General features: G+C 47.7%; 5 protein-coding genes across 5 annotated transcripts; 3 read left to right on the top strand and 2 right to left on the bottom strand.

Annotated features, from left to right (window-relative positions):
- Positions 1 to 2,379: 2,379 nt before the first annotated feature.
- On the bottom strand, positions 2,380 to 5,791 carry I302_103300 (elongation factor G, mitochondrial; the record flags this gene model as incomplete). Its single annotated transcript, XM_019188672.1, has 9 exons — positions 2,380 to 2,477; positions 2,614 to 2,980; positions 3,163 to 3,462; positions 3,562 to 3,705; positions 3,773 to 3,871; positions 3,945 to 4,467; positions 4,540 to 4,695; positions 4,825 to 5,277; positions 5,472 to 5,791. The coding sequence occupies 9 exons, from the start codon at positions 5,789 to 5,791 to the stop codon at positions 2,380 to 2,382; spliced, it is 2,460 nt and encodes an 819-aa protein (XP_019048234.1).
- Positions 5,792 to 6,150: 359 nt separating this feature from the next.
- Positions 6,151 to 6,980, top strand: I302_103299 (uncharacterized protein; the record flags this gene model as incomplete). Its single annotated transcript, XM_019188671.1, has 3 exons — positions 6,151 to 6,213; positions 6,317 to 6,448; positions 6,570 to 6,980. The coding sequence occupies 3 exons, from the start codon at positions 6,151 to 6,153 to the stop codon at positions 6,978 to 6,980; spliced, it is 606 nt and encodes a 201-aa protein (XP_019048233.1).
- A 208-nt stretch (positions 6,981 to 7,188) lies between these two features.
- I302_103298 (uncharacterized protein) lies at positions 7,189 to 8,378 on the bottom strand (the record flags this gene model as incomplete). The annotated part of the gene is made up of 6 exons (XM_019188670.1): positions 7,189 to 7,200; positions 7,322 to 7,603; positions 7,744 to 7,959; positions 8,138 to 8,215; positions 8,275 to 8,294; positions 8,363 to 8,378. 6 exons carry the CDS (start codon positions 8,376 to 8,378, stop codon positions 7,189 to 7,191), a joined length of 624 nt encoding a protein of 207 aa, XP_019048232.1.
- A 424-nt stretch (positions 8,379 to 8,802) lies between these two features.
- On the top strand, positions 8,803 to 10,293 carry I302_103297 (uncharacterized protein; the record flags this gene model as incomplete). Its single annotated transcript, XM_019188669.1, has 4 exons — positions 8,803 to 8,872; positions 8,943 to 9,022; positions 9,124 to 9,514; positions 9,716 to 10,293. The coding sequence occupies 4 exons, from the start codon at positions 8,803 to 8,805 to the stop codon at positions 10,291 to 10,293; spliced, it is 1,119 nt and encodes a 372-aa protein (XP_019048231.1).
- Positions 10,294 to 11,780: 1,487 nt separating this feature from the next.
- Positions 11,781 to 13,469, top strand: I302_103296 (uncharacterized protein; the record flags this gene model as incomplete). Its single annotated transcript, XM_019188668.1, has 4 exons — positions 11,781 to 11,942; positions 12,093 to 12,877; positions 13,057 to 13,263; positions 13,361 to 13,469. 4 exons carry the CDS (start codon positions 11,781 to 11,783, stop codon positions 13,467 to 13,469), a joined length of 1,263 nt encoding a protein of 420 aa, XP_019048230.1.
- Positions 13,470 to 13,542: the final 73 nt, after the last annotated feature.

Here is a 13,542-nt window from a genome sequence, read left to right as displayed (position 1 = left end):
AAACGGCTTTGTGGCGCACCATCCCGTGTGTGTTCGTGTGTATCAAACACAACCTCTACCCTGTTTTTCTCATGTCTTCATCCGCCGTATGTGGATTTGGGGCTTCTGCTATGCCCTTCTACAGCGTTTGATCACCCAGAAGTATGCGATGGATACGGAGATACGAAGGACAGTTTTCTCGTATATACCTCGGTCCCCTTCACTGGGTATTCGCTTTTCCTCAATCATTTTCATCCTTCTTTTTCCGTTCTTCGTTCTTCGTTCTTCGTTATTGTTTCTTCGTTCTCTCTTATTCAATTTAATTGTAATTTGTTCTTCCTCGTTTCCATTCCCTCATCCCTCATCCCTCTCTTCATGTTGCTCTCTTGTTACCACATTCTCCCTTCATCTCCCTCATCCTCTCTGTATACTGTATCTCTCGTTTATCCTCTTGTCTTTGAATCGTCCCCCCCGCCATCTTCACCATCACAGCACATATCCTCACCATCCCCCTCAAGCATTTCCCATCCTCTCGCTCCACCGTCGCCACTCCCCCGTTGATCGCCGTCCAGACCCCCCTCCCCCTCATCCTCGCTGGTGTCATCGGCACTATTTCCACACGCATGTCCACTCTCCTCGCTCCAAGGTGTAGAAAATGCACACGTCTCGTTTGGGAAAGGTCACGGTCAGCTCGTGGTGGTCCGCACATCCGCTTCGTATGATCCCGTACCGGCGGATGACCGACTCGTCTGTGAGAGACCAGCCAGATCGGGCGGGAAAATATCACAACAAAAGAAAACACGTACAAACACTCTAATGGATCACTACAAACTCACTTTATCAAGATATGGTCTATTTCGAACGTCCCGTGTTTTGCGATCATGACAATCCCCAAGGGTTTCCTCAAGTCACGAACCGAGTTATTGAAGACAACTATGAAAAAAGTTGGATACCTGACAGTGAGTATCCGTAATCAAATGAAATAGTATCCAAAACTTCACCTTCGTTCCAGTCCCATTGGTCGGGACAGCTGACACCTAGGGAATGACCGAGACACTTGCCATGCCCCCCCCCCCGTATTGGCCGATGCACCACACATAGCTCAATGTGGTTCCCTCCACTTTGACTGTGATGCAACCTTCCCATTCACCCCTTCGTCATCGCCCAACTCCACTCGAGCTCTCGGCCCTCTCGACTCCAATATCAAGTCATCGCTATCACCCCGAGGGAGTACACTCGACCACACCGAGCCCAATCACGTACCTTCGTGGGTACATCCCTTCATCCGTCCTTCGCCCCTTCGACTATCACCATCAACATCGACAGCTCGTCGATTTCAGCTATCCCCCACACACTAGCCCAGGTTGTATCCGATATCAATATCAATATCAATATCAATATCACTGTCCATAACACCCGTCAATCAGTCTCAATCTATCCCGCATCGTCGCCCCGACCTTACCGCTCAACCGTTGTCCTTGACTATCCCCTTCCGACATCCTTCAACCTCTCGATCCCCTCAGCTAACTTGACCCCCTCATTCATCCATCATCACCTCAACGACCCCTCATCACCCTCCTCGATTCCTCACCCTCCCGACCGCTCCCAGCCCCTTAACCACCCTCTCTCGACCCTCTAACCTATACCCAACACACCCAACCCCTCGCAACTCCTCCCAAAGGACCCATCTAAAGACAAGAAATCATAAGGCACCCTATTTGAGCTTATATTGTATATATAGCAGCTAAGAATCCCAAAAATCAAATAAACGCCGCAAGGCGTGATCTACATGGCGAGATGATGGAGCGGTCTAACATGCTGTCTTAAGGAGAAGATTTCCCCTATAAGCTAATCATCCTCGGCAGTCCTTCGGGGCCTGGGTTCGAATCCCAGTCTCGTCAGTTTTTTGCGTGTTGCGTCGATCCGGCTCGTTAGAAATGCTTGTTTTTGGTTTAGAATGGATTATGCGATGGTTTAGAGGGGTCGGAAGGATGCAGTTCACTATTTTGATGGGAACAGGGGATCAAATGTCATTTTGGATGTTCAGAAAAGAAGGGTCAGCGGAGTCACATCCTGGCAAGTGGGAATTGCAGATTTAGATTTGAAAACGTCAAAATGTGAGTAGGGAGATGTCATCGTTGAATTATCAATATGTAATGGATGATCCGATATATGGTCTATGCTAATTCTAGGTGAAACGGAACCGTAACTATGCGAGATATTACATGAGAAGAAAAAAAAAGGGAAAAACCGTAATATTCGTTGATATTGAAATCTTGTAGATGTCTTCACGCCTTGTGATCTACCCACGCACACCCTATATCTGACCGTTCAGCATGATCTATACCTTGGAGCTCATCTCGCCTCCTCAATGAAGCCTTCTAGATTCGTATCCTACAATTACTTGCTCAACTGCTTCTTCCTGAATGCATCCATCATATCCCTCTGCACATTCGGCATAACAGGTTGGTGGTTCTTGTATTCCATTGAGAATTCACCTATCATTCCAATCATCCAAATTAGCTATTCATGCAACTCTTTCAACTCTTTTACTTCCTGATCCTGCACCCAAGTCAGGGAGGGGAGTCAAAGATCGACGCAGAGAAGGCAGAAAAGGAAGAAACGATCACTCACCTTTACCCTGCGTCATCCCTCTCAACTGACTCGAATACCCAAACATATCATTCAGCGCCACCTCAGCAGTGAGCGTAAACTCGTCATCCCTAACTTCAGTATCCACGATCGTACCCTTACGCTGATTCAGCGCACCGATCACATTTCCTTGGAACTCGATCGGAGCGACCACCTCAACAGTCATGACTGGCTCCAGGATGACGGGTTTCGATTTCTGGAAAGCTTCTCGGAAGGCTCCGATGGCTGCTAGTCTGAAGGCTAGTTCGTTGGAATCGACAGTATGCGCCGATCCATCTTCCAATACGAATCGACAGCCTGAGATGGGGTGACCTGTGAGTAAACCTCGGTCGAGAGCTTCTTGGAATCCCTATTTATGAGATAGATGTCAGCGAAGTTCAATTCATGGTCTACATCCGTCCACCCCTCGACTCCATCGACATGTCCCACACCGAGTACTAGTACTTGTGATATCCCCATCCCCATCCCCCTCTTAGCACCCTTCTTCCCCATTCCATCATCCACCAACCCTTATGCAAACGCAAGACTCACCTTCTCAATAGCAGGTATAAACTGATTCGGGATATTCCCCCCAATAATCCTATTCTCAAATGCCGTATCCTTATTCGTCTCAGGGTCCATCTCCATAGGCTCCAATTTACCAATAACTCTACCGAATTGACCTGAACCACCACTCTGTTTCTTATGTGTGTAGTTGAATTTACTCTCTTCCGTTATTGTCTCTCGGAACGCTACACGGGGTTTACCGGTGACGCAGGCGACGTTGTATTCTCTCTTCATTCGTTCGACGTAGATGTCCAAGTGAAGCTCTCCCATTCCTGAGATGATAGTCTATACCACGTACGAGAAGTCAGCATGGGATGATCTTTACTTGTACATATAGCAGTTCAGTGTATCGAGGATGAGTGGTGAGATCAAAGGCAAGCTCACCTCTTGCGATTCTGAATCAACATGTACTCTGAACGTAGGATCTTCTTTCTGGAATCGATTCAACGCTCGTGAGAAATTGGGAGTCTCGTTCCCTTCTGGTCGGATGGAAAGTGAGATAACAGGCTCGGGGACGAACATGGACGTCTAATGATATCCACAAATCTCGTTAGCTGAGTTGGCCTGACTGTCGACGAACCATTCCTCAACTCACCATCGAGAATGTAGTTGAACCATCATTGAACGTATCACCAGAAGAACATTCCACACCGAACATCGCGCAAATCTCTCCGGCTCCAATAGATTCGACGTCCTAACAATATCCCATCCAATTAGCCCTGAGCCATTCTCCCCCTGTCATATGGTACGATAGAATCGCTACTCACCTCCATTTCATCCGAATGCATCCTCACTAACCTAGGCACCTTGACCTTCTTCCCCGTCCTCGCATTATAAATCACCCCACCTCTCTTCAGTTCACCCTGGTACACTCTCATATACGTCAATTGGCCATATCGCCCTTCTTCCAACTTGAAGGCCAATCCGACCAGCGGGGCTTCAGCAGCAGGAACAAGCGGTACGGGAGGTGCCTGAGGTGGTAAGGCTGCATCGAGCGCCTGGTTGTGCACTTCGTTCGGGTCGGGGAGGTATTGACATACACCATCTAATAAGGCTTGAACACCGGTGTTCTTGATGGCTGAACCCATGAATACAGGTGTGAATTTTAATGCGACAGTCGCTCGTCTGAGCGCTTGAGCGATATCCAACTCGGAAATTGGCGCCTCGTCGAGGAACAGATCACAGAGGGTTTCATCCGCTTCTGAGAGTTGTTCGATGAGCTCTGCTCGTTTCTCTTCGGCGAGTGCTCGGACGGATTCGGGTATTTCGTCGGTCTCGACTACTTGATTACTAGAATGAAACAGGATATCAGCCGAGTCATTAGAATGACGCTTGCCAGGTGGATGTGGATGGATGACTCACCCTTTCACACCTTCGTTGTACAATGCCTTCATCCTGACTAGATCGACTACACCAGAGAAGTCTCCTTCCGCTCCGATCGGTACTTGAAGAGCAGCAGCGTTCATCTTCAATTTGCCTCTGAGTTGCTGAATAACTCGGAAGGGGTTCGAGCCGGCTCTGCAGAAATAAAACATCATATCGTTAGCCATTACTCAGTAAAGTGCTTCATGATATTCAAGCAAGAGGTAGACGAGGTGTCCATTACAAGAATAAAAACGGTATACCCAGATGGGGTCGATCACTCACCGATCCATCTTATTGATAAAAGCCAACCTCGGCACATTATACCTCCTCATCTGCCTATCGACCGTAATAGTCTGAGACTGTACACCAGATACCGCACAAAGCACTAACACCGCTCCATCGAGCACTCTCAAAGCCCTCTCCACCTCGATCGTGAAATCTACGTGTCCGGGAGTATCAATAATATTGATCGAGTACTTCTCTTTCCCCTCTTCAGACCCCGTACCAAACAATGTCGCTCCCTCAGCAAGCTCCGTGGGAGGAGGCGGCGATACCCAATCTGCGAATGTTGCTGCAGATTGAATGGTGATTCCCTTTTCTCGTTCCAATTCCATGGAATCCATCTTGGCTCCTACGGCATCTCGGCCTCTGACTTCGTGGATATCTCGGATTCTGCCGGTATAGTAGAGGATTCGCTCGGTGAGTGTTGTTTTACCGGAGTCGATGTGGGCGGAACTACGATGAGATTCTGTTAGTTGTCTATACTTCCGATTAGGTTTTTAAGGACGATTGTCAGATGACATGGAAGTGAACAAGGGCATTCATGCGAAAATAATGCGGATCGCAGTGTTTTATTGGGAGTGATCCAAATGGTATGTGAAGATGGTACATGAAAAAAGGGCTAACGGAGAGACCAGAACCCAACTCACATCCCAACGTTCCTCTGCCTCTTCAACCTCCTCACATCACTGTCCTTCAACACCGGCAAAACTCTCTCAGGCCATGCTTCTTTAGCTTTCTCCTCCTCTCCGACTCTGACTGAACTGCTAAACGATCTTTTCGATATCGAACTGAATCCAGACGATATCGCCCTAGTCTTACCCAAAGGCGTTACAGAGGAAGTAGGAACGGAAGGCGAGAGGATCGGTTTCCTAGCTAAGATCGCGGGTCGAGCGAGAGCTGCGGTGGAGTTGAGATTAAGGGGAATGGGTGATCGGATTCGAGAGGCTATTCGGGGGAGGGATGACATCTTGACTCGACGTCTTTTGTGTGCGTTTGGCTTTACCCAAAGGGATGTGACGGTAGTTGATAATCGTCAAGTCAGAGATGAGTACAAGCGCGAAATGTCGAAAAAGTCAAAAAAACCATTCTTTTGTCGGAAGGATCGTTCCTGTCTTTCCGATTATTATACGTTGTTGGCTGGAATCACGTGATATGCCGGCTTGTCTGTAATGATGCCCCTCATTTAATCAGCATACCTGAGAAGGCATCTTTCCCTTTGCCGCCGAACGAAGGAATGATCTCAGAGACAGACAATACTTCACAATTTGTGATTTCTATCTCGGATATCCTCAACCTTGTACGCACCATACTATCAGCACCAACACAATGTCATCCTCATCAACCCAAGTAGAAAGAGCAGCAGACAGGTCATACCATCCCAAGGGATATGTGAGTGATCCAGACTACACGATGGAGTAAAACCAGAATAGAAGATCGGTTGAATGCGGAAAGCTAGTGAAGCAGCTTTACTAATGTGCAAATCAATGTATAGGGCATGTCGCCTTCTCTGCAAAGAGCACGAAAACCTTTTGTCCTCACCAACGTATTGATTGGAGGAACGTTATTTGCGTTTGCAGTGGGAGTATATGCATACTCGATCTCAGCTGTTAAGCAGGATGATTTCGTGAGTCAACCTTCTCAGTCCTCTCTCAATCTGTTCATCTCGACACGATATATACAATGTACCACAATTTATTTACCTGGAACACTAGACTGACACTGACGTTGTTCTCTTACCTAAACAGTCCGACGTGGAAGACCTCCTACCTCCATTGGAAGAACGACGCAAACTCCCCTCAATAGAGGACGAACAGCGTGCCTCTAAATCCCTACAATCCATCGCTTCTGCTCTCCCACTCTCCTCCCCTCCTTCTCCAAAATCACAACCCGCCAATACGCCCTTACCATACGCCACTTCCACCGGATCATCACCTTCCAAGGAGATCCCTCAACCTGATTTATCAGGTGCGTCGTTACCTCTCCTCGAGACGCAGTCGACCAGTGGCCGATGGGGAGTGAAGAGGATAAGCGAGTTGGAGTGGGTGAAGAAGAGGGGGTTGGTAGATCCAAAGGGGAATGTTTTGGTTTGGGGCGCACCGGATGTTGATAGAGTTGGGAATATTACGGGAGATAAAGGTGGGAAGAAGTTGGTATGATTGGTTTTGAGGGCTTGCAACTTGACAGTGTGTAGGTCGGAGTAGCTGGGAGATGATGATTGGCGGAATGGGGACGGAGAATCATGATTTGATATATATCCTGTGTTTGCTCGGTAAAAGGCTCATGTAACCATTTGATCATCATAACAAGTGCATAGTATAGTACAACGACGAGATGAATCACACCACTTCTCATGTCTATGTTCGCCTATGTAGCAGGCTATGTAACCACAACAATCAGTATCAGCTCAGTCCTGCTCCAAGTCTACTACCACGAAGCACATGACAAACATGCCATCCAATCGTGGGTGACTGATGGTATAATATGAACAAACACTCACCCTCAAAGCCCTCAACCTCTCCGCCAACTTGCCATCCTCCTCCTTATTACCCAAACTACTCTCAGTCTGACTCGGCGCAGGCTCTTTCGCAGGTACCTTTGCCTCCCCCAAACCATGTTGGATCTCCAGTCCAGCCTCGTCAGCAACCTGTTGCATCAGATTATCCACCTGATCTTGAGGTGTGGTGAGGGCTGTGGTATCTGACATGGTGGATTCCATGTATGAGGTTTGGACGTCGAGGTCGGAGAATTGTGATTCGAATTTGTCCATTACTAGGGATATCTACGTGAAGTGAGGTGTCAGCTGAATATCCGAGGATAGAGGATTAGGCGGATAAGAATTTGTAGTTGAGAGAACCATCTGTCTGTAGAGTGATCCATACTTCGTGTTTAAGTGATTAGAATAGATATAGACAAACTCACCCTCTCAAGGTTCATACTCTCCATAGCCTTATCCATCCCCTTAACAACACTCCCCATACTATTCGTGACGCTTCTCATCGTCACGGCCGTCTCCACCCTCGAAGCGACCGCATCTATTCTCGAAGCCAATCTCAGCAAGTTCAACCCCTCGGTCTTTTTCCGGATGGCATTTTGGGCGTATATCCTCGCTCCATCGGTGTTGCCTTTGGCGAGGGCCTGTGAGAGGGATATAGCAGACGGAAGTTTAAGGCCATCATGGAATTGGATGTGGACATCGTGGGTTGTACATGATACGTTGGACAGCGCAAAAGTGCAATACGAGAGAAGATGGAATGAGCATACGCAATTGTCAGCTAGCTGCCTTTCATATAAGAGCAGAAGCGAATCGACTGACCTGCTTCAGCTTGTTCTTCTCTGATATCTCATCCTTGTTTGCTTTCTTAGCTTGACGCTGGAGTGATTTCGCTGTGAACTATACCAAATGTCAAGTCAGCATTGATGATGGCTGGTGGCGGTAGAGAATCAACCTACTTTGAGCTGGAAGAGGGATTCTGTGGTCGTACAAGGTCAGCTACATGGATTGTGTCTGCTCCAATAGCAACGAAACATAGCAGCTTACTCTCTAGATTGCTCATTGTGCTTATGTCTGTATGTGATGATGAGGTGATATACGAGGTAGTTAGATGTATGAATACGATATCATCTAATCATCTAATCTATCCAGTGTCATTGTCTCAATGCATGCATCCGGTTATGGTGAGTCTATCATCTGAGTAATTTGATTCCGTTCCGAGTGACCCACCCACCCAACCCCCAGAATGACGTGTGAGTATATAAGATATAACATCATCCCATTCCCCTCAAAACAAAAAGACGGCTAATCTACAGTACAACCATAAATATCTCTTCATCTCTCATATATATACAATAAGAAATAACACGTAACTACATAGTCAACCGTCCCTCCCCTACCTGCTCAAAATCTCGCCCATCACCTGTGAAACAAGACATATCCGTCAGATACACGAAGACGAGACACCCCAAAATCCCCACAGTACAATGGCTCTCCTACATATCCTGGCATATGCAGGTGGATTAGCTGCATTCTTGTTCGTCACGCTATCTCTAGGTGAGCTCAGCTGTATTACTTTTAGTCGTGATAGACCGTAGCTGACCCTATATCGTTGTCACTTTCACAGCGAGTGGACTACTATGGCTAGCAGAGTTGATAGAGGAACATTCGAAACATGCTAAATACATTGGAATAAGAGCTATCTACGTGAGTACGACCCATCCAGCCCATCATTCTCCCACCCACACAAACCAACAATTACCAATACCTACATCAAACCAAGATATAGAACTGACACCGCTATGTAGGTAATAATAACCCTCCACATCTTACTATACTTTACCGACTCCCTCCCCCTCCTCCCCTCAATATTCTCAATAATCTGCCACCTAGTCTACCTCCAGAACTTCTCCTCCTCCTGGCCGTACATCTCACTCACCTCCCTGAAATTCATACTATCGTGTATACTGGTGATAGGAGACCATTTCATTTGGTTCTTCCATTTCGCGCACCTCGCTCAGGAATCCAAGAAATTCAGGAATAATCCGAAATACCGGTATGGCCAGAATCGAACGACTCGAAATGATTTGGGTCCATCATTCGGAGATGTCGCTGCGTTCTTCGCAATTTGCGTGTGGTTCGTGCCCTTGTTTTTGTTCTTGAGTTTGAGTGCGAATGATAATGCTTTGCCTCATCTGAGTGAGTGTTTCTCTGCTCTTGGTTGAGTCGTGGAGTACGGTAGGGAGAGAAGTGCAGCTTGAGGACAATACAGTAGAGATCCCTAGTAGTGGAGTGCGCTCGGAGGACACAAAATAGTCAAAAACATAAGGGAGATGTTGGAGAGATAAAATAAAGGTGTACAGATACAGTTTGGTGCTGACTACCTCTATGATCCTCCAGACACACTCTCCTCCGGACCCGTCTCGCCCTCCCCTCACTCGGTCGACCTCTCCTCCCCAGGCCCAGGGGCGGGTTCCTCCTCGCCTACTCACCGTCAAATCCGAGCCAAATCATCTACCTCCCTCGTCAAATCCGTACTTAACCCCCTCTTATCGCTCTTACCGCGAGTCAGGCGAACAGGCGGTTCAAGGAAAAATGAAGAAGGTATAATTGCTCCTCGAACGCCTGTTAGAGGATCACCCCTTCATTCGCCAGTGATAATGCCTCAGCAGACTCCAACGTATTTCCCCTGGGGTCAAGATGACTCTTCATCCTCGAATTCGCCTAGTCATTTGAACTTGAATTTGAGCGGAACCGGGAGCGGGAGTAGGTCGGCGACTCCTCCTCCCCCCAGGAGGATACAGAGTGAACTGTCGATATCGAAGAACAATCTTACGACGAACCCCCGAGGAATAGCTACGAGGAATGGGAAGCCTGCGCTGGTAGGTAATGAGGAGAAGGTGGAGATTGTTGAGAGACCTAAGAGGAGTAGTCCGCTGGGGAACGATGAAGGGTTGACTAGACGGAAGGCTGATTAGGATGGAGGGGAGTTGTGTGGACAATTTCACAAGTGCTGTGATCATTTGCTTGAGGTCTGATATGATAGATGAGGGTTTGGAATGTGAAGTACAAATATGTATTGGTTATCTTGATCGGAACTTGGATCTACCGCTCACGATTCTTGTTGTCGTTGATATGATCTGCGATACCCATTTATTCACCTTACTGACCATGCTCTCCAACCTTCACTGACAACGGTACGAGATGATAATATTCTCTTCTCAACATTCAACGTTCCTTCACACCACTCCGCTGTCACGCTTTCATCACCAAAGAAATCACAATATTGCTGTCCACTCGTTCTGCTCACTTGGCAGCTCATCGCTGACACTATCACTCTTCCAGAAGCTTCCAGTTCCCCAAACAGAAAGTCCTCACGACTCTAGGTCTAGCCCAAACGGGGATGGGGTGTAGAGAGACACACACACGGGGTAAGGTACCATCATGCCCAGGCCAATACAAGATAGACATTTCTCTCTGATCCTTCGCGTTCTGGTTTATCTCCATCAGCACCATCACACACACCCACACACACCCTAATTTCTCATCATCTCCGCGAACATTGCTCTTTCAGGGATCAAAAGAAAATTTCAAAGATTAATGCGCTGTTTCTTTTTTCCTCTTTTTCTTTCTCTCACGCCGTAGTTATATATACCTCGACTGAACAATCGTTTCCCCTCTTTTCTTTCTCTTCATAATATATTTTCTACTCCACCGTACACATCCACGCATTCGCATCCATATGATCCTCGACATCGATATCCATACCAACGTAGTAAGTCCACCCACCCCTCATCACCTCATCCCCTCCCCTTACTGATCCGGCCCTTCATCCCCTCGTCCATCACAACCAAAACCCCAAACCCCGCTTGCTTACGTAATTCAAGTATAGGTTAATAACTAAGATAAAAAACAGCTAAAAATAATGGCGAGATGATGGAGCGGTCTAACATGCTGTCTTAAGGAGAAGATTTCCCCTAAAGCTTAATCATCCTCGGCAGTCCTTCGGGGCCTGGGTTCGAATCCCAGTCTCGTCAGTTTTTGCTTGTTGCGTCGACGATATCGTCATTGGAACGGTTTAGAACTGTTTTTTGGATCGGTGGGCAAGGATCGGAGGGTGTTGATGGGTCTGGTGAGTGTTTGGGTGCTGTTTGTGGGATTTGGATGTATTCTGGTGAGAAAGAGGGATGTGGGGCTGGGTTGGAGCTGTGCAGAAGAGATATCGCAGTTTGCAGTTTTGCCCGTCGGCATGGATTCGATTCTTTACCGATTCGACGCGTTCCCTGCTTATTGAATTTCTGTTGTTGAAACTGACTTTCATGCTTTTTGCCAGTCGTATTATCTACTCTCATCATCTTCTGGATTCATATTGTAACGAGCGATACGGCGCTCTTTGAAGAGAGCTGAGGATCGAACTCGGAATCATCATCTGCAACCTAGCGCAAATCCGCTGAGACAATTCATGATGCCCGTTCATTCGCTCGCTTCTGCTTTTGGCAATATCACGACGTCCCAACTCGTCTTTGGAGCTATCAGTTTTGCGGTCGTGGTATTTGTGAAGACTTGGGCTGGAGGGAGGAAATGTACATGGGAGAGGGACTGGAAGGGGAAGATGATTTTGGTTGTTGTGAGTGCATTCTTCGTTTCTTAGGTCAAGTGTAGAAACGACTCTCAACGGGGAGTGCAGACAATACAATAGATGTATGGACGACGCCATGAGAAAAGAACCCTCTGGTATACGACCAGAAAAGAGACTTATAATCTGATATTCATGCAGGCCCCACCAACACCAACCATCCTAACACTCATGGACACCCTCCTCCACCTTCCATCCCCACCTCAAATCCTCTTTCTCCCCCCTCTCACCTCGCCCCTACCCGAATCACTCCTCACCCTCCTCCATACAATCAGATTATCCGCAACATCCTCCAACCCCGCTGCTCAATTGCACTGCGAGCCCCTCCCATCGACGCCAAGGGGGATAACAGAGTTCATGCAGAAATGGAATTCCGCGCCTGTCCAAATGGTGGGCGAGGGAGGTAGGCGGATCGACTCGATAATCCTAGGAAAAGGATGGGAGGTATCACCGTCCTCCTTCATCCCTAAGAAGGAAGGGGAATGGGGTAATGAGGAATTCAAATTCCATTTTCTCACTTCCCTGCTTCCCACCCTACTTAGATCCCCCGCTGAAAGGGATATAAGGATCGTACAGCTCATCTCTCCCACCTGGTCTGCTGCTTTACCAAGCTTGATGAACATTACTGTTGAAGATACTAAAAGTAAAAGTAAGATAAGGAAGGACGATCTGGTGAATTCGACTGGACGACGGAACTTGAACTCGTTATTGCTATTCCACCATTTCCAACTTATCTTGGATACGCTCGAAGCGGCCCAGCGGGGGAAGATCAAACCTGTTCCGAACCCTGAGAAACCCGATGAGAGGCTGAAGGTTAGAGATGGCCATGTGAAGAGTAATGTTAAGGCGATTAGTGTGATTATGCCGTGGGCGAGGGATGAGGTGTTAAAGGGGAGTTTGGTGGGGTCGTGGTTGAGTCAGGTCTCGTGAGTTGGCGCTCGGCGCTCGTTCCTCAAACTTAGATTATTGCTGCGACATGGAGGCTGGTGAGAAGATTGATCATCTGGTACATCGTTTCAGCGAGAATTTGCCGGGGTGTGGTCGTGTTGGTGGCATAGAATGTGACGAGACGGCATTTGCTAATTCACCTTGATACCCCTACCAGATGGATCCTCTTCTACCCGCTCATACTCCTCATCACACCCTCTCCCAAATCATCCGTCCAATCTATCCTTTTCGCACTGTCCGCACCTGTTAGACAAGGGATCATCGACGAGACGCCCAAAGTGGCCGATCAAGGTAAAGAAGTGGTCGATCAGCGGAGGAACGGGGTGGCGGGTGGAGATGTGGTAAGGGATTGTGCGGTTGTAGAGTGAGTGAACCGTTTCTCAATGTCTTGGTTTCTTCTTCAAGTGACTCTGGTTCATGTGAGGTGGATGAATGGCATTAGCTGATGGATTTGATGGTAGTCTGCCACCTGTGCTGTCTGATCCGGCACTTGCTAAAGCTCTGTATGACGAGTTGGAGAAGGAGGTGGAGAAGGGTGTGAAGCGGTCCAAGGAGCAGAAAGCAGAATAAAGAGGAAGTGAAAGTTGGAAAGCAGAATCAATGAATGGATGAGCGATATACCTAGCACTTTGATATACCAGAT

The sequence above is a fragment of the Kwoniella bestiolae genome, chromosome 2 (genome assembly GCF_000512585.2).
Source record: "Kwoniella bestiolae CBS 10118 chromosome 2, complete sequence".
In the NCBI taxonomy this organism is placed as follows: Eukaryota; Fungi; Basidiomycota; class Tremellomycetes; order Tremellales; family Cryptococcaceae; genus Kwoniella; species Kwoniella bestiolae.
This window is presented reverse-complemented; position numbering and strand designations above follow the sequence as displayed.